General features: G+C 38.1%; 2 protein-coding genes across 2 annotated transcripts; both read left to right on the top strand.

Annotated features, from left to right (window-relative positions):
- Positions 1-2,696: 2,696 nt before the first annotated feature.
- LOC116193766 lies at positions 2,697-5,247 on the top strand. The gene is made up of 7 exons (XM_031522518.1): positions 2,697-2,844; positions 2,962-3,110; positions 3,273-3,966; positions 4,081-4,190; positions 4,281-4,383; positions 4,433-4,517; positions 4,947-5,247. Exons 1-7 carry the CDS (start codon positions 2,697-2,699, stop codon positions 5,245-5,247), a joined length of 1,590 nt encoding a protein of 529 aa, XP_031378378.1.
- Positions 5,248-10,813: 5,566 nt separating this feature from the next.
- LOC116194698 (probable sucrose-phosphate synthase 2) lies at positions 10,814-19,223 on the top strand. Its single transcript, XM_031523576.1, has 13 exons — positions 10,814-11,365; positions 12,220-12,452; positions 12,843-12,906; positions 13,893-14,591; positions 14,766-14,900; positions 15,863-15,994; positions 16,227-16,403; positions 16,499-16,552; positions 16,638-16,700; positions 17,189-17,560; positions 17,677-18,249; positions 18,332-18,459; positions 18,724-19,223. Exons 1-13 carry the CDS (start codon positions 11,075-11,077, stop codon positions 19,004-19,006), a joined length of 3,204 nt encoding a protein of 1,067 aa, XP_031379436.1. The 5' UTR covers positions 10,814-11,074; the 3' UTR covers positions 19,007-19,223.
- The last annotated feature ends 497 nt before the right edge of the window (positions 19,224-19,720 follow it).

Here is a 19,720-nt window from a genome sequence, read left to right as displayed (position 1 = left end):
ACGTTTACTATTCTACCTCTATTTAATAGGGTGTGATTCAACTTTATATATATATATATATATATATATATATATATATATATATTATATTCCCGGTTTGCTTCAATTGGCATCTTAAGTTTAACCGGTACCGACTAATTCATATTTGAGTCGCGTCAGTCACTAAGGGATTTAACCATTTCAATCGTAATTTTTTTTCTATTTATAAGATTCGAATATGAAACCTTACTTCAGAAAAATAAGCGTCAAACCATTTGAACTTCCAATCCAACCGCAGCGACCCTTGGCCCTCCTCTTTATTTTTAATCAGTATTCTTCTAAATATCTAAAGATTTTTTATTCCAATTTGCATCACTTGATATTTGAATTTCAATGAGTCTCGACTAATCAGTTTCATGCGAAAAACTCTCCCAATTGTGAATTGTTTGTCATTCATAAGACTTAAATCTAAGATTTTACTTCAAGGGAAAAAAAGCGTTGAACCATGTACACCAACGTACATTGATTATAATTTTTTATTTAAATATAAAGAAATATTTAAATTGATAACCAATTTAACTAACCTTTTTTTATTTGTGATAGTATAAATATACATTTTCTCAAGTGAAAGGCAAGATTACGCCATCCTATTGACAAACGATATTAATCCTTACTTTTGTTATGGATCACTTGACCGTGACCGATTGATGTTTTTAATGAATTTTGAACATGTACACTGCTAATAAATTCGTCACTTAAGATTATTGGGGCCAATTAAGGTTTATTGTATAGTATGCGTGATTTTCTAATAAGAAATAGTGAAAATTCAAATGAAGTTTAGCGGGAGAAACATTAGCTTTCACACCATATGACATTAATTAGTATAATTTTTGAGAAAATCTATATCTTAGCAATTGAGAGTTCATAAATTTTACAAACATATAATTTTACAATTATTTTAATAATTGTACTCTATATCGATTATTACATAAACTAATATGATAAACCTAAAAATTAACAAAAAAAGTTTTTCGACCCGAGGCATCACACGAATAATCAATTCCCCACTCGTGGCTTCTTTTTTAAAAATTTTAAAATTTTAAATCTTCTCCTTTTTTATTTCATTATTCCCTTTCTCAGTATTTAAATCCGATTCAAACAAGGTACCTAATTTGGTCAACCCATCGAGACTAATGATCCAATTGTTATTATTCAATTAGTGACCTCGAGACTGCTTCAATTTTTTCTTTTTTCCTATTTTAACCCCTTTGTTAGTGTTTTATATCCGAACCGAATAACGTAGCAGATTATCCACTTGATTCATCAGAATAAATGATTATGGTCGGATCAATTATTTCCAAAAAAAATATTTTCACCCAACTTTTCTCTAGAAAAGTCAGAGGGAATTTCATATCGAAAATACTTTGAGTGCCCTCGCGATTGCTTTATTTTTTTAATTTTCATATTTTTAACCATTTGTTAGTATTTTAAATCCAACTGAAATAAGGTAGGAAGTTATCAGGTCAACCCACCTAGATAAACGATGCGACCATTATGGTCAAATGAATTATTTGAAAACATATATATTTTTCATTTTCACTCAACTTTTGTTTAGAAAAATAAAATAAAAATATCATATCGAAAATACTAGATATACAAATTAGGATATATGTATCTTTCTAAAATTTAGGTTGCCAATGGAAAACTTTTTACTCTTGGGAGTTTACTCTTCAAGGGCCCCAAATCATCTTAAGATTTTATCATCACTAGAATATTGAACATGTGTATTGCATGAATTTATAAAGTAAATTTATTATGAAATGTTAGATATTAAGACAATTATTAATATTGATTTATATTTTAGATTAATATATAAAAAAAATTGTATACTATATAATCTTTAATACAATAAATTTCTTACCCATGCTAGAAATTTTAATTTAAGAGCTCATAAACAAACAATTCATGTATATTATTTCATGGATAAATTGCACTATTGATACAAACTTTATAAAATTTAACAATCAATTACAAATTATTTTAAAAATGTAACAATGTTACGCATTCCGTCAATTTGGACACGATGCCATCAATTTTATATGATATGGCTACCTATCTCCAATGTGTCTTCCATTTTGTGTCCTTTTATTGTCGTTTCTTCCCTGTACCTTTGAAAAATCCGCAAACCTAAGTCCCAAATTTTAGATCTCGATGACTCCTTCTCCAGTTATGCCCAAATCCAGAAGGTGCAATTGGAAGATCTAATGGAATCGCTTCATGTCAAGATTCCAACGTAACATTATCGAGAGGTTGCAATTCTGAAAGCTTGATAGAGGGGAAGAAAGCCAGGTTAAGGTTCGTCGGCTATTGCAATTTTGGTATAAGCTTCAATTTTGGAAAATTTGGAGCCGATTTGAGGAAGGTAACCTAAGGTGGAGGTTTTTACTGAGGCTGAACAGGCGAGAGAAGAAGAAGGAAAATGGCGAAGCTCTTCAAGTCTTCTTCTTTTTTTTCCCAGTAGATAAAGTGGAGTTATTTTGTCCTGGTAATTTTTTGGTGGTTTCTTTATTAGTTGGAAAGAGGAATGTTAGCAAAAATTATTCATGTAATGCAAAGTAACTTTAATGAAAAGAGGATACTTTGTTAAGGGTTGAAGAAGACAAAAAGGAAGCAGAGAATGAGTTATGAGCATTCTTCAGTTGTGATAGAGGAGTTAGATGATGCTCTTCCAACACAACTCCTCCTCGTCCAAAGAAGAAAGCAAAGTTTCTCAGAATGCCTCAACTTCCAGAAGCCTCTATTGGTATAGTAAACAAGCTGAAGGTATAGCTACTGCAGGAGAGGAATTTGCAGGAAATGATGAAGGTGAAAGGGAGGTTCAGATTCAGTTTGTAACATAAGAGGTAGATGAGTTTGATCATCCAAGAACCAGCAATGATCAAGTGGATAGGGTTATTGAGTTTGTGGCTGATGTGACAACAGGAGATGACAACAATTTGAATGTTGAAGGCCATGTAGAGGATGTCTTTGAGGACCCATTATTTGATGAGGGTGATGTTGACTTAGTAGATGATATGGACTTGTTTGACATTAATGTTAAGATGAGATTACCAGTTGGGCAAAATGCAACTGTGGATAATGCAGAGGAGACTCCTCTCTCAGCCCAAGATATTGGGACTTCTAGTCAAAGGAAATAGAGAACAAGGTCAAGAAGAATCTAGAGAAAGGCACCTCCCTAACCTCAAGATGATGACTTTGAGAGAAGACAAGTTGAAACAGAGGCACTTGTTCAGGATGTTGCATGGGAAGATAGTACTGATGATGGTGATGAATCTGATGGATTATCGAGCATCCATTCAAGTGACCATGAAGGTACAAGGAAGAGGTGGCCTAAATTTAATCCTAAAAGAGACATGAAGAATCCTAAATTCTATGAAGGAATGCTATTTGCATCATCAGCTATTCTGAATAAGGCCGTGAGGCGATATAACATAATCAATAAGGTTAATGTTGGGGTTGTGAGGAATGAGAAGAAGAATGTTAATGCTGATTGTTTTTACAGTAAAGTCTGGTTTTTGAGAGCCTCATTGAACAAGAAATTGAATGCCATCCAGATTAAGAAATATAAAAATGAGCATACTTGTGGGAAGGAACTGCCTACCAAATATATCACACAGAGTTGGTTAGTAGAAACATACATGGACCATTTCTTAGCTAATCCTAAATGGTCATCAAAGGCTTTTGCTTATCAACTGAATGTTGATTACAAAGCTAAAGCCAATAGGATGAAGTTATGCAGAGTTGGAAAGCATGCTTTGAAAATGTTAAAAATGGATAAGGAGGGACAGTATGGCAGACTATGGGATTATGTTGAGGAGTTAAAGAAGAGAAATCCAAGTTCTTCCATTTCTATTGGGTGTGATCACTTGATATTCCAAAAGATGTATGTGTGTATTGAGGCATGCAAGAAGGGCTATCTGAAAGGCTGTAAGGCTATTATTGGTCTAGATGGGCGTTGGTAAAAAGGGAAGGTACGAGGACAGCTTCCAGTTGCAATAGGGTTGGATGCAAATGATTGCATATTCCATATTGCATATGCAGTTGTGGAGATTAAATTAAGAGAGTCATGGTCTTGGTTTATTAATAACTTGGCCAATGATTTGAACATTGAAGATTCAAGACAATGGACCTTAATGGCAAATATAGAAAAGGTAACCTTGTTTGTGCTTTGACATTAAGTCATTTCACATTTCCTAATAAGCGTGGGAACTGATAAAGTTTTTTATTATATCTGTAAATAGGGATTGGTCCAAGCTCTAGATAACCTTATGCCACTGGCAGAAAAAAGGTTATGTGTGAGGCATCTATGGAAAAATATGTGCAGTGTTGAGGATATCAAGAAAGGTAAGCAAATGAGGGACTTTTTGGAAAACTGCAAGGGCCTCATATGCAGGAGAGTTCAAAAGATGCATGGAGAATCAGAAGAAAGAAGATCAGAATGCATGGAATTGGCTTCAAGATAAGCCACCTACACAATGGTCAAAGTCACATTTTAGGAAATTCCTTAAGAGTATACATTAGTGAATGGTATTTTTGAATGCTTTAACATGTTTGTTAACATCTTTGTGGTACTTTGTACTGATATGTTACATTAATACAAGAATTTGTATTAGTCTATTACAATAACAGCTATGTGTGTTTACTCAACATATACATAATGGATGCAAGGGACAAGCCCATCCTAACCATGATGGAGACGATAACTCATGGAAATAATGTGCCCGAAGAGAAAGGTTGTAGAAAAGTACAGACATGATATTTGTCTAAAAATACTAAAGAAGCTTGAAGACATAAAGGAGAGGGCATCTGATTGTTACCCAAAAAAAGCTGCAGCGAGAATATTTTAGTGTTTCTGTTGGTAGAAGAGAATATGTTGTGGAGTTGTCAAAACATTCTTATTGTTGCAGGAAGTGGCAGCTATCAGGTATACCTAAAAACAATGCAATTGCTTGTATCATACAGGAGAGGAGAAGGCCTGAAGAATTTATGGACAGCTTCTACAGTGTGGAGAGCTTTAAGGCCTCCTATGAACATGTAATATACTCCCTCAAAGATATGGATGACTATGAACTAACAGGATTGGAACCCATAAAAACCCATGCCTTTACCACAAAAAGAGGGAGAATCCAAAATGTTAGGAGGAAGACAACAAATGAACAAATTGCACATGTCACAGAGGATAGAGTCCATATCATCAACAAGACATGATGTGTCACCAAGAAAAGCAAGAACTACGGTGGGAGGGGACACAACATAAGAACTTGTAAGATGCAAGCTGGTGAGGGTTTCAGATTTGTCTCATCTCCTGGTCCTGGTTCAAATCAGCCATCTCCAAATCCTAGATCACATGAAGCATCTAGCCCTTTGAGTTATCTAAACAGATCTTCTGAGTTGTTAAGCAAAGAAGATAGATCTGAAGCAAGAAATTCATTATTTATTTCAACGAGGATGCATAATGTGAGTGGATGATTGATATCCATGTCATAGTTCTTCAAACAAACATGCTCAATATGATTTTTTTTTTGTATTTCTTTGATGATGAACTACTTCATGCTTCTGCTGAAGTAATAGAACCAATACCAGAAGCTTAAACAAGTGAATCCCTTCAAAGATGGAAATCCCCTTCTACAGCAACAGCAACAAAGTAGCCATCCTCATCTAGATCTAGAATGAGAAACAAAGGGAGAAAAGGGAAGAAGAAGGATGGGATGGATGATCCCCAATTATTCAGCCAATAGCCACCGAGGTCATGGAGTATGGCTGGGAGATCTAGATTTATAAGTCAATTACCTCCTGATGGGAATTAAAGTAGTATTTTATGCTCTGTTTGGTTTCGTAATTAAAATCACAAAAATTTTAACTTTAATTTTAACTCAACACACTACACAACCATTTATCCTTTTCCACAATCAAAATCAAAATTACTTTAACTCTGAAACCAAACGCACCATTAGAATCTTGAAATCATGTCTTTGTCTGTGTCACTTTTGAGATGGGATGGAATGACAATGTTACCCATTCATTTTACTCTTTATCATATAGATAACTTGTCTCCTTTTGGCTTTTTTTTAAAAAATATTTATGGAGCAAGATGCATTGTAATCTTTTTGTCCATGTTGGACATTGTACATGATTGTCTACTTGTAGTGATGGAGTTGAATTGAAAATGAAAATGGAGAGATGCTTGTGTTTGTGTTCTATTCTTTTTGTACAAGCTTCTGTAGTGGTCCTCTGTTGTAATTGACCAGCAACTTGGGCATTATCTAATCATTCAGGTACAGAAAACCAAAAGGGATCTAAAGAAGAAAGAGGAATTGAATTTAACAAAATATCCTCATTTCATTAAAGTTGCTTTGCATTATATGGATAATTTCTGCCAACATTCATCTTTCCAGCTAACAAAGAAATCACTTAAAAATTACCAGGACAAAACAGCTCCACTTTGTCTACCACAAAAAAAAAAGATGACCGTGAAGAGTTTTGCCATTTTTCTTCCTCTTCTCTCGCTTGTTCATCCTCAATAGGAACCTCCACCTTGGGTTACCTTCCTCAACTCAGTCCAAATTTTTTCAAAATTGAAGCTTCTACCAAAGACGAACCTTCAACTTAGCTTTCTTCCCTTCGATCAAGCTTTCAGAGTTGCAACCTCTCGATAATGCTACATTGAGATCTTGACATGAGGTGACTCCATTAGATCTTCCAATTGCACCTTCTGGATTAAGGCAAAACAGGAAGAGTCAACGAGATCTTAAATTTGGGACTTAGGGTTGGGGATTTTTTAAAGATACAAGGAAGAAACAACAATAAAAGGACACAAAATGGAAGACATATTGGAGATAGGCAGCCATGTCATCTTTATATTGACATATAGGCAGCCACATCATAAAAAATTGACGGCGTCGTGTCCAAATTGAAGGAATGTGTAACATCGTTACTTTTTAAAAAAAGTTTGTAGTTTTTTATTACATTTTATAAAATTTGTGTCAATAGTGCAATTTACCCTATATATGCACATATCCACCATTTTCCATTGCATGATTTGCCATATCCAACACATCTAAATCAATCTTAAGACATTTAGCACCCTCCCTTAAATTATCCACATCAATACACCAATAATGGTCTACATACCCATTATGTCCCTAAAGCATTCACATCTATCTATTTGCTGTAGGGAAATAAAAATTCTTATGATATCGGTCCCTATATTTTAAGCTCCCCCCTCATATGACATTGTGACCAATTTTTACTTTCCCACCATAATGTTACTCAATGGTGAACTCATTAGAATTATCATTTTCAAAGATAGAGCATGATGAGCAATCATTAGCCCCATCAACTGTTCAAGAAATGGAAAATTTTGCACCAAACAACGTTCCAACTTGCTTGTAAGCTCAGATGTGCATGAGATGGAGTTCGCTTACCATACACGGGAGGATCGTCAAACGGTACCCTGCACAGCAGGGCAACCTTCGCATGTCTCACCCTTTCCAACTAATCCATCAGCTCTCTTTCTCTTTCACGGACACACCACATTGCACCAAGATCGGATTTTGCACGACGATTTCTCCTCACACGATCATATTTTGCACCCCTAGAACCCTAGATTTTGTGATCGATTGACCCTGGAGTTTACTTTGGAGCAAGGGAGTTCGAACTGAAGTCGACAAGACAACCTATGTTTCTATCTCTTCATTTCCTCTTTGTGATCTCTAGATTTTTTTTAATAATATATGAACTGCTTTCCTGCTAATCTCAGCCTCATCAGCAAAAGAAAAAAGAGATAGGCAACCATGTCATCTTTATATCGACACGTAGGAAGCCACGTCATAAAAAATTAACAGAGTCGTGTCCAAATTGACGAAATGCGTAACATTGTTTCATTTTAAAAAAAATTGTAATTGATTGTTACATTTTATAAAGTCTGTACCAAAGTACTACATATGTAATAAAGTTTGTATGAACAATGTAATTTACCCTAATACTATACCATATAACTTGTGGTATCGCACATATAACTAAAAGTACTACGTGTTGCTACTGAAAAAAAAGAAAAGAAAAGAAAGTACTACTTGTCACGACAATATCAAGTCACCATATAACTATCCTTAATATTTATTGGGCTCAAATCTTATTAATAATTTATTTGGAAGCGGAAGGCAATCCAATAGAGTTAGTGAGGTGGCTTCAGAGGACCACTTCTTTGGATAAGATTAAGTTTGAAATCATATAGGAAAATACTTTCTATTAATGGATCACTCATACGGCCAGTATAGTCAAACTAACATGTCCTATTGGCTTGCAAGGTATTCATGTTCTTGCATGGATTAAGGTATGAAGCAAATGCCATGTTGATGCTAAAATTTTATAAATGTTGGTGTGCATAAGTTCTGTCCAAATGGTTATTTTGGTATGATTATTGTATTTACAGTATATTATATTACTTAATGGGATAACAGATATGGATATTTTTTATTTGCAAATGACAAATTTGTAATTGTTCTAACACTTTTTTTTGTTAAAAATTCTTTTAATGTTCAAATCAACAAACAAATGTAAGTCCCTAATTCAAACTTATAATCATTCAAAGAAGTTTTATTTTGATAGATGTGATTTTTGAAAGAAGTCATATTTTGATGGATGAGGGTACATAAGCAAACTATGTGATTTTTTAAAATTATTAATATTTTGGTAGACGAGGGAAAAGTTATTAATATTTTGGTAGATAGGGGAAAAAAAGCAAACTATGTGATTTTTTAGATTAAAAAGTTTACGACATGCCATCCACGTACGCAACTGTCACATTACCACTGTTAAAGGCTACTTCAACAGTTTTGACGACCCAATTAACGGATTGATAGATTATGAAAACGGAAGTAAACGTTATGATTTTTCAGGTAAGAATTTAAAAAATTGGTAAATCGGAGAATTCCATGAAAGTAATTGATTTATATATTTCAAGGTGGGTCAATCGATTTTTATCATCTCAATCGGGAGTCGCGACTTTTTAATGAAATATAACATCTACGGATGGATGACCATCCTATTTCAGTGGAACTTAATCTTATCATACCAAAGCCTTCCATAACCGTCAGATCTCCCTTTTTTCAGTTAAAAGAGAGATTTATGAATTTAGTATAATAAATTAGAAATCCAAAATATATAATAAAGGAGCACGAGGAATCTCACATGAGTATCAAACCTGAAACCTCTTGATTACCATGTAAGGGTATGTGTCATTGCACTATACCCTCTTTTTTTCGGTGTGTGTCTTCATATCAAGAAGGTCACAGGGCCCGACTAATCCAGTTTGACCTGATCGGCCCACTAAGAGGTGAAGTTCTCCGAACGTGAATTTTCTTCATTTATAAAACTTGAACTCGAGACCTTATATAAGGAGAACAGACCCCAAACTACTTGAACCAACCAATGTTGATTGCGCTACACGTATTCTTTGATAAGTCTCCTAATTTTTCCTCTTATCATGAGAGAGAGGGACAGATCGATCTGGCCGAATTTAGGTGCAATTACTGTACCATAATGGTCCATAGAAATTTCCGTGATGCAAAATACTATAGAAGGAAATACGTTTTCACACTATTAAATTAAAAGGTTACTTTATCATGCAAAACATTATAACACCAACAAAGGGTTGTGGATCAACCAACAAAAGTGTTGGTTGAGTGGTAAGCAGCTCACCCCCGTAAGGAGGAGAATACAAGTTCGAATCCCGGGAAGCGCACTTGTTGGGAGAGAAAATAACATTTAATACTCGATCTTCCAACTGAATTAGTTAGATCCCATTGGGTTCTGAATACCATGGTACACCGAAAAAAGGGTTGTGGATCATATAATAAAGGAGTTTGTCCATAAATGAGTCCGGCAAAGCGCGGATCCTGGTCTCACATGAAGAACGATCACACATAGCAAGATGTCATATCAGATGATACACTATAAAGTTAATGTTATGTTTAACCACTGAGAAAAAAATAGGTTATGATCCATCCTAAGTAAGAGTAGAATTTAATGTGGACCTCTTACTTTGACAATATTCTGACAATCAAATCCGTCAATTGATACTAAAGTGTCCAACGTGTTCCCGACTGGATGCGGCCAATTGGTCGCTGCTCACGTCATCAGACTAGCTGATCACGCAAACAAAACTGCACTACGAAAATAGCGTAGGAGAAAATGATAAAAGGCCAATATCCGATATATTGGATAATGGATTACTAGCCTCCATCAATATCATTACGTGTTACAATTTACCATAAGGCAGGTCATTCAAGTTCCCGATCGTCTCTATCATTTTTCAAACGTGTGGTAGGAACCCCAAGCGATTCGAGAAGTGACTAACATGTATTAGTTCAAATGGTTCGGCGTCTGTTTTTTTAAAGTAAAATTTTAAATTTTATGAGTTTTATAAATGGATGGAAAAAATGTACGATTTAACGGGTAATTAATCTGGAACGATGAAGTGGAAGGGAAACTGAGACCCGAAGGAGGCGTGGTGGGAGACACACAGACAGATCTGCGGCCCGCGGAGGGGGGGCGAGGAAGCTCAGGGAGGGAAGCTCGCATTGGGAAGCGGAGGTCGGCCTTCTTCCTCGCCCCGACCCCACCTCGGATTTTGTGAATTTCTTGAATCACACTCGGCAGCAGCCATTTCGCTTCAACTGTCTCTCCCCACGTGTCCCCCCCCTCTCTCTCTCTCTCTCTCTCTGCCCCACACCTCAATTTTTTCATTTATTTATTTATATTTATTTAAATATTATTTTTTTCATGAGACGAAACGAAACGAAACGAAACAGAGCAAACCAGAACGAAAACATTCTTTCATTTCAACTTTCTCGTACTCATTAAAGGAGGAGAGCCTCGGAGAAGATGATGGAAGGATGGTGGTGGAGCTGATGAGATGACACGATATATATACACTGTATGTATATGTCCATAAGACACAGGGGAGGAGGTAGCTAGCTAGCGAAGAGGGGGGATTGAATTGAATTGGGTTGGGTTGGGTTGGGTTGGAGGGGAGATGGCCGGGAACGAGTGGATAAATGGGTACTTGGAGGCGATACTGGACAGCGGTGGGGGCGGCGGGATTGAGGACAGCAAGGCGGCGGCAGCGGCCGCCGTGAACCTCAGGGAGAGGGGCCACTTCAACCCCACCCAGTATTTCGTGGAGGAGGTGGTCACCGGGGTCGACGAGACCGACCTCCACCGCACTTGGATTAAGGTGGTCGCCACCCGCAACAGCCGTGAGCGCAGCTCCCGCCTCGAGAACATGTGCTGGCGCATCTGGCACCTCGCCCGCAAGAAGAAGCAGGTCTCATCATCATCATCATCACCTCTCTCTCTCTCTCTCTGTTTCATTGAATTTCTTGCTCTTCTTCTTCTTCCTCCTCTTCCATTTGCACGATTTTCTGTTGCCCTGTTCGAAGCCAGGTGAGTCAGATTCAGTGATATTTTTGTTGGTTGTGTATGCGTCGTTCGATCTCGAACGGGGCTTTGAGCCATTAATCATAGCTTTGAGCTGTGATCCTTTTGTTCTGAGGTTTCGCGAAAGCAATGGTGATTAAAGATGATTTCGTTCCTCGGTGTCGTGGAGCCTGAAATGTTGAGATGTCCTGTTTCTGAGGACCAGCCTCAAACAGGACCCACATGGGATTGGGCATGTGGTAGGACCAACGACTATCTGTCACCTTCTGCAAGTTTATGTTCATGGTGGGGGCAAAGGAATTATATTCAATTGTTTGAGCTTTGCAAATGATCCTATTCGATCGATGCCATTGGTTGCAAGGTGATGCATGGTAATACGTACAGATTGTTGTAGAAATTATGCGTCATTTGTACGTGTTTGCTTCTTGGGGTTGTATCACATTATTATTCTGACACGAAAGATTTCATCGAGTTTATTTAGTAGATTTGATTTTGTGTTCATCATCATAAACAGATTGATCTTGATATTTGATCCGATTACTAGGCTCTTGTAAATTGAGGTTCATGGATTACTTATTCGTATTAAGGAAGTTATTGGGTGAAGCTTTTAATGATCTGCCCCGAAAAATAATAGTTCCTCAGATCATTGACGTATAACTACCCAATCTGTTCTACACAATTCAATTACTCATCAACTGTCATAAATCATTGGAACTTAAAGATAGATCATTTTATGAACAGTTGGAATGGGAGGAATTGCAACGGTTCACGAAACGAAGATGGGAGCGAGAGCAAGGCCGAAGGGATGCAACCGAGGACATGTCAGAGGACTTGTCGGAGGGAGAGAAAGGGGACCTTGTGGGAGAGATGATGTCAACAGAGACCCCAAAGAAGAAGTTCCAGCGCAACTTGTCCAATCTCGAAGTTTGGTCGGATGATAAAAAGGAAAAGAAGCTTTATATCGTGCTGATTAGGTATGTGTTTACCATTCATGTGAAATATTCATTATCTCGAACTGTCACTCAAATTGGACGAGGAAAACTGGGAGGAAAATAAATGCCTTTATAAATTTTGCAACTTGTACTAGAAATGTTCAGTAAAAGTGACCTGGATTGAAACTAATTAGTATCATCTATGTTTGAGACTAGTCTTGAAGGAGTCAACTCCTATTGGAAACGATTAATACTGCATGTTTGAGACAAATATTTCAAAGTTCCATTTCGTCTTTGAGAAGCTTGATGCTCGGAAAATCGTACAGTATTCAAGTGTCGACTTCATAATTTTTATTGTGATTCAAGCTTGGACTTCCTTCGCCTCTTATTCCTGCAATTCTTTCTCTGTTCCTTTTTTGTTTTAATTGCCAGTTTGCATGGACTGGTCCGTGGAGAACAAATGGAACTTGGTCGAGATTCTGATACAGGTGGACAGGTACACATTCATAACACAGCATGTATTTACCTTGTAGATTTCTACGTGATTTGTCAACCGGGAGCTCCCTGGAGAGTAAATTCCGGAACCATCAATATCCTACAAGCTCATGAATTCGAGTAAATAATGCTCAGTTTGGTTTTCCAATTAAAACCACAAAAATTTTAACTTTAATTTTAACTCAACACACTACACAATAAAAATACATATTTTCCAAGTCAAAAATTTTATGCCCCGTTTGGATTGAGATTTAGTTGATTTTAACTTTAACTTTAACTCAACACATTACACAATAAAAATACACATTTCCCAATTCAAAAATTTTAACTTTAACTTTAACTCAACACACTACACAACAAAAACACACGTTTCCCAAGTCAAATTTATAATCACATCTCATTTGTCCTTTTTCACAATCAAAATCAAAATCAAAATCAAAGTAACTTTATCTCTGAATCCAAACGGCCCATTAACTTTTAACTCAACACACTGCACAACAAAAACACACGTTTCCCAAGTCAAAATTATAATCACATCTCATTTGTCTTTTTCCACAATCAAAATTAAAATTACTTTAATTTTGAAACCAAACGTAATGTAAGTCTTTGAAAGACCAAGGCTATAAATTAAATGAGAATGCAAGGTCGAACCTTATATATGTCGCTGCATGTCAATCCACTGGTTTAAACACTTACCAGCCTTATGGGATTATACCCAGCAAAAAAAAAAGAAAAAAGAGCCTTATGTGCATTAAACACCTCAAGGTTCTCAAGGTTCACATTATATTTATCTAAGGAAATTCTCATTAGAGCAAAGAAAAAACCTACCACTTATGTGCAACGACAGAAACTATAGAATTATATATACATCAAAATTGGAAAGCTGAACTAGCAGTGAGGAAGTTTCAGCAGCGGCTTGGGATTACGGATTTTACATGTTTTTGCTGCCAATTTTGACATATGCAATATGTTTGTGTATGCTGCCAGGTGAAATATGTGGTGGAACTTTCCCGAGCCCTGGCAAGGATGCCTGGAGTGTACCGGGTGGACCTCCTGACTCGCCAAATTTCCTGCCCAGAGGTTGACTGGAGCTACGGAGAGCCAACTGAGATGCTGACATTGGGCCCAGGGGACGCCGACCCTGGCGAGGCTGGGGAGAGCAGCGGGGCCTACATCATAAGGATCCCTTTTGGTCCGACTGACCAGTACCTCCGCAAGGAGCTCCTGTGGCCCCACATCCAGGAATTTGTGGATGGGGCCCTGGCTCACATCCTTAACATGTCCAAAGTCCTTGGTGAGCAGATTGGAGGGGGCCAGCCTGTTTGGCCCTATGTGATCCACGGCCACTATGCAGATGCAGGTGACAGTGCCGCCCTCCTTTCAGGGGCTCTCGATGTTCCAATGGTCCTCACGGGGCACTCCTTGGGGAGGAACAAGCTGGAACAGCTTCTGAAGCAGGGTAGGCAATCGAAGGAGGACATCAACTCTACGTATAGGATCATGAGGAGGATTGAGGCAGAGGAGCTTTCCCTTGATGCGGCTGAGCTCGTTGTCACAAGCACGAAGCAGGAGATCGAAGAGCAGTGGGGCCTCTATGATGGGTTCGATGTCAAGCTTGAGAAGGTGTTGAGAGCCCGTGCTAGGCGTGGGGTCAACTGTCACGGGCGGTATATGCCGAGGATGGTGGTGAGAATTTCTGCTTCTTCATTTTCTCTCACACGTAATTTGTGAACTGCTACAATAGCGAGTTCTGATAAAATATACTATCGAACACGCTTCACTCATTCTGAAAAGAACACAAAGAATGTAATGAAGAAGTTATTTCTCTGCTTGTTTTTATGATTATATTTTCCTTCATAGGTTATTCCTCCTGGAATGGATTTCAGCAATGTTGAGGTCCAGGAAGAGAATTCCGAGGTTGATGGAGAATTTGCTGCTCTTATTGGTGGTAGTGATGGCTCTTCTCCTAAAGCTCTTCCTGCAATGTGGTCCGATGTGAGTGCCTTTTGTCTTTCCTTTCTCTTATATGGGAAATAATCTCTCTGAGGAAGGGGCAGCTTATATACCCAATGAGATTAGTTCTTACATTATCCTGCATCCTAGACATACAGGAGTGGATTTACCAAGATAAATCTGTAACTTCTATGTCCAAGCAAAAACTGATGAAGATTGAAGGAAATTTTGATTTTCCTGTGCTTAGTCCGAACAAGCCATGAAGCTTATTGTCCTCAACTGATCTATGTCTTGTCCTATAAGGAGCTGTTGATTAATACTTTAAGAGTACCCTAACAGGGTTCCTTTTCATCTTTAACACTGTTACGGTGTATTTGGGAGTTTTTTTAGGGAGAGAGAGCAGAGGAGAGGGGAGGAGTGGAAAGGGAAGGAGAGGAGAGGGGAGGAGAGGAGAGGAAATGGAGGGAAATGAATTCCCTTGTTTAAGAGTAACTAGCAAGGAAGATGAGAGGAGAGAAGTGAAGAGGAAAAAAAAATTTAAAAAGTTTATAAAAAACTATTGTAAAAGTTTTAGAAAAACTATTATGAAGGAAGTTGTGTAGAGGAGGGAATAGAAAATACATGAGCTCCTCCAAATTCCTCCAAATTCCTCCAATTTGGAGGGTTAGGAGATTCTTAACAAAGGAAGGGGAATAGAGGGAGAGTGTTTCCCTCCCAATCCCTCCTTCTCTCTTCCCTCTCCCTCAAATAAATCTCCTAAACAAGGAAAACACTCTCCCTCTAAATCCTCTCCCTCCAAATCCAACTCTCAGACACAAAGAATTCTCCACGTGAAGCCCCAAATCTCACCGTTACTCACACAAGCTTGGAAACAACCACTCAACTTATTGTTGTTCTGTTTTTTAGTTTCTCAGTATTACGAGCAGTATCTTCTTTACCGGCATAAGAAAAATGATTCTTTGGCGGTGATTGTGAATATGATAAATTTCCCTGTTTCATTTCAGGTGATGCGGTTCCTTTCAAATCCTCACAAACCAATTATCCTAGCTTTATCAAGACCTGACCCAAAGAAGAACATAACAACTCTTGTGAAAGCCTTTGGAGAATGCCGCCCTCTGAGAGAGCTCGCCAATCTCGTAAGTTATTTTCTCCAATCAATTTAAAGAGACACTTTCAGGCATACTCTGGTAGCACTTGAACTGGCTTATATCCCTGGTAAATCTGAGCGTCCAGAAATATTTCACAGTACATGTTTACGATCAATTTATGTCTTGGAAACCACTAATTTTCTGAAAGTTCTACCATTACTAGGAAAAAACTGGCTTTAGCACTTGATATAAAAAACCAGATGTGTTTCCTTCTTTGCAGACCCTAATTATGGGGAACCGGGATGATATCGATGAGATGTCTGCTGGGAACGCTAGTGTGCTCACGACAGTTTTGAAGCTTGTTGACAAATATGACCTATATGGGCAAGTTGCCTTCCCAAAGCACCACAAGCAATCTGATGTCCCAGATATATACAGACTTGCTGCAAAAACCAAGGTTTTCAAAGTTTTCAAGCTTGCAGTAGCTTCCTCGTGTAGATTCCCTTAAAATGATAAGCAGGTGAACTTTTCTTATATTTTGCTGCTTTGCAGGGGGTCTTCATAAATCCAGCACTAGTCGAGCCATTTGGTCTTACCTTGATTGAGGTCAGGTCTTGAACAGTGAAATTATTTAGGCTGATTATTATCAAAAACTTTATGAGCTGATCTGTATGTATTTGTCGCAATTCAGGCAGCGGCCCATGGGCTTCCCATTGTGGCTACCAAAAATGGTGGACCTGTTGACATTCACCGGGTAAGCTTTACTTCCTATCTCAGAAACATATATAAAACTAGCGTGTATGGCCTTAAAGTCGTCAGTTATGCAAGTAGATGATTTTATAGGGATTACCGCTCTTCATTTTACACTATTAATTTGAAATGCTAAATCATACATGTTACTGGTGCAACATGACTTTGTGTGGGACCAGTCATTTAATTAATAAACTAGGAAATATTATTCTATAAGCGTTAAGCCATTATACATATCTTGAACATTAGGTTTCATCTCAGCTTTTCGTTAATATTGAAAAGTATAATCTTAAACAGACTAAGGTATGATTTTGCTACTAGCAAATATTGTATATTTTATATCTAAAGAAAGAAGAGAAAAAGGTATTAAACAGTTGAAGCTGTAACGAATTATGTGGCATAAACACTTGCGACTTAGTATTGTTAACAGTGAACTGAAGTTGATTCCTTTTTATGGTCTTAGCTCTTACTGTTTCTTGTTTTATTTTACAGGCGCTCAACAATGGCCTGCTGGTGGACCCTCATGACCAGCAAGCAATTGCAGATGCGCTCCTCAAGCTTGTCTCAGAGAAGAATCTATGGTATGAGTGCCGAAAGAATGGGTGGAAGAACATCCACCTCTTCTCATGGCCCGAGCACTGTCGTACCTACCTGACCCGAGTAGCCGCCTGTCGGATGAGGCACCCCCAGTGGCAGACCGACACTCCAGGAGATGAACTGCAGGTCAAAGAGTCCCTCAATGATTCACTCAAGGATGTTCAAGACATGTCCCTTCGGCTCTCAGTAGACGGCGATAAGTCCTCGCTAAACGGGTCCCTCGACTTATCAGCTATAGCCTCTGGGGATCGTGGGGTCCAAGATCAGGTGTTCTGAAATTTCTGAAAGACTGACGAGTTACCAGCTTTTTAAAATCTTACAGCTTTCACATAAAGGCACTGGTTGTATAGCATATATGTATTCTTTTTATTATTTAATTACAGGTGCAGCGGGTCTTGAGCAAGATCCAAAAGGGAGAGCCCGCTGCAGCAGCAGGTGGTGGTGGGGACCACGGGAAAAAGCTGCTTGATGGCGCAGCTAGCAAGTACCCAGTGCTGAGACGGAGGCGTAAGTTGGTGGTTATAGCACTTGATTGTTATGATGATAAAGGAGAGCCTGAGAAAAAGATGCTCCAATTCATTCAAGAGATAATGAAGGCCATCCGACTAGACCCTCAAAATGCTCGGGTTTCTGGCTTTGCCCTATCGACAGCAATGCCCATATCAAAAACCGTTGAGTTCCTTAATTCAGGGAAGATTCAGGTAAACGAGTTTGATGCTTTGATTTGTAGCAGCGGGAGTGAAGTTTATTACCCAGGGACTTACACCGAGGAGGATGGGAAGATTCTCCCAGACCCAGATTACGCATCGCACATCGAGTACCGATGGGTCTGCGAGGGCTTGAAGAAGACCATTTGGAAGCTCTGTGCCCCCGAAGGTGAAAAAAGCCCTATCGAGGAGGACAGAAAGTCAAGCAACTCCCACTGTGTCTCGTACTTGGTGAAGGATCTTAGTAAGGTAAGCAGATAACAAACCACCAGCCTAAGCTTGACAATATATGCAGGTAAACTGCTTGATCTTCATGTTTGTATGCTTGCAGGCGAAGAAAGTTGATGATTTGAGGCAGAAGCTAAGGATGAGAGGTCTCCGCTGCCATCCGATGTATTGCCGAAACTCGACAAGACTACAAGTTATCCCCCTCCTCGCATCTCGAGCGCAAGCACTCAGGTAAACACTGCACATATCAGACTAAGAGATGGGCTCATTCTAAACTGAAACCTCTGTTTTGACAAGAGAATCGGATCTATGTATTTACTTGAGGCATGCGAAGCTCCTCATCTTGCTCGAGCAAGATGATCACGAGCTAATGCCATGATAGCCTGGAGGAATATTTGTTTCTGTCAAAATTTGATTCCAGATGATCCCGCTATATAAATTAAACTTTCCGCACATTTATGAGTTAACTTTATCCTGTTGTTTCGATCATTTCAGGTACCTCTTCGTGCGTTGGAGACTGAACGTTGCGAACATGTACGTGTTCCTCGGGGAGAGTGGGGACACAGACTACGAGGAAATGATAGCAGGAGCCCACAAGACTGTGATCATGAAGGGAGTCGTATTGAAGGGTTCTGAGGAACTGCTGAGAACCAACGCGAGCTTGCTTAGGGATGACATCTTGCCGAGGGAGAGCCCTCTGGTCACCCACTTGAATGAGGGAGCGAATGCGGACGTCATTGCGAATGCTCTGAAGCAGGTTTCAAAAGCTAGGCATTGAAATGTGATGCTCGAGTTAGAGAGCAGGTATTAATTATTGCAGGGTATATTATTACTGGTTTTAATTCTGTATTTAAGTTTTACGCAGTTGCTGGATCCGGTTGACGTAAAAGTTACTATGGCTGCTCAAACATTTTTCTCATGTGATTAATTGATTATCCCTGCTGAGATGTTCGCTAAGAGTAGCTTCCATCTCAGGGAATTCCTTCTGTCAAACAGAAGCTCCTCTTAAGATCTTTCATTTGTATGAACTTAATTTTAGGTACAAAGAGTTTTTAGCAATTAAAGCAATTAAGAGAGAGTAGTGTTCGAGAGTGCTTCCAATGCCAATGTTCCTCGCTGCCAAAACGGATAAGCAGTGTTTTGGCGCGTAAATTGAAATAATCTTCGTTTGGTTTCAAGTAAAAAAATAATAATTTATCCAATTCAATTATATTCTCTTGAAAAATTTAGTACTGCAATCATTACTGTTTTTTTTCTCTCCATTTAATAATAATTTTTCATTTTTTTTCTTACTATTTTTATAATTAATTTTTTAATAATAAATTTTCTATGTACGTCCATATATATATATATATATATATTCTTATATATCCATATATTTCTCAATATTTTCAATCATTATATAAAATTAAGTTAAATTAGATGATGATTCAACTCGAAAATTAAAGGTAAGTTTAGTGGAGAAATAATTAGGTTCAGGAGTATACTGCAG

The sequence above is a fragment of the Punica granatum genome, chromosome 2 (genome assembly GCF_007655135.1).
Source record: "Punica granatum isolate Tunisia-2019 chromosome 2, ASM765513v2, whole genome shotgun sequence".
Lineage (NCBI taxonomy): Eukaryota > Viridiplantae > Streptophyta > Magnoliopsida > Myrtales > Lythraceae > Punica > Punica granatum.
The sequence above is the reverse complement of the archived record's forward strand: the minus strand, read 5'-3'. Positions and strand labels throughout refer to the sequence as shown.

Bases quoted from the DNA above. Each gene is read 5' to 3' on its own strand.
- LOC116193766 (XM_031522518.1), top strand. From the start codon at position 2,697: ATGATGCTCTTCCAACACAACTCCTCCTCGTCCAAAGAAGAAAGCAAA. The intron at 2,845-2,961 runs GTGAAAGGGAGG...ATGTGACAACAG, and splicing joins ATTTGCAGGAAATGATGAAG to GAGATGACAACAATTTGAAT. The intron at 4,518-4,946 runs GTCAAAGTCACA...TTATTGTTGCAG, and splicing joins GATAAGCCACCTACACAATG to GAAGTGGCAGCTATCAGGTA.
- LOC116194698 (XM_031523576.1), top strand. From the start codon at position 11,075: ATGGCCGGGAACGAGTGGATAAATGGGTACTTGGAGGCGATACTGGAC. The intron at 15,995-16,226 runs GTAAGTTATTTT...CCTTCTTTGCAG, and splicing joins TGAGAGAGCTCGCCAATCTC to ACCCTAATTATGGGGAACCG. The intron at 16,553-16,637 runs GTCAGGTCTTGA...GTCGCAATTCAG, and splicing joins TTGGTCTTACCTTGATTGAG to GCAGCGGCCCATGGGCTTCC.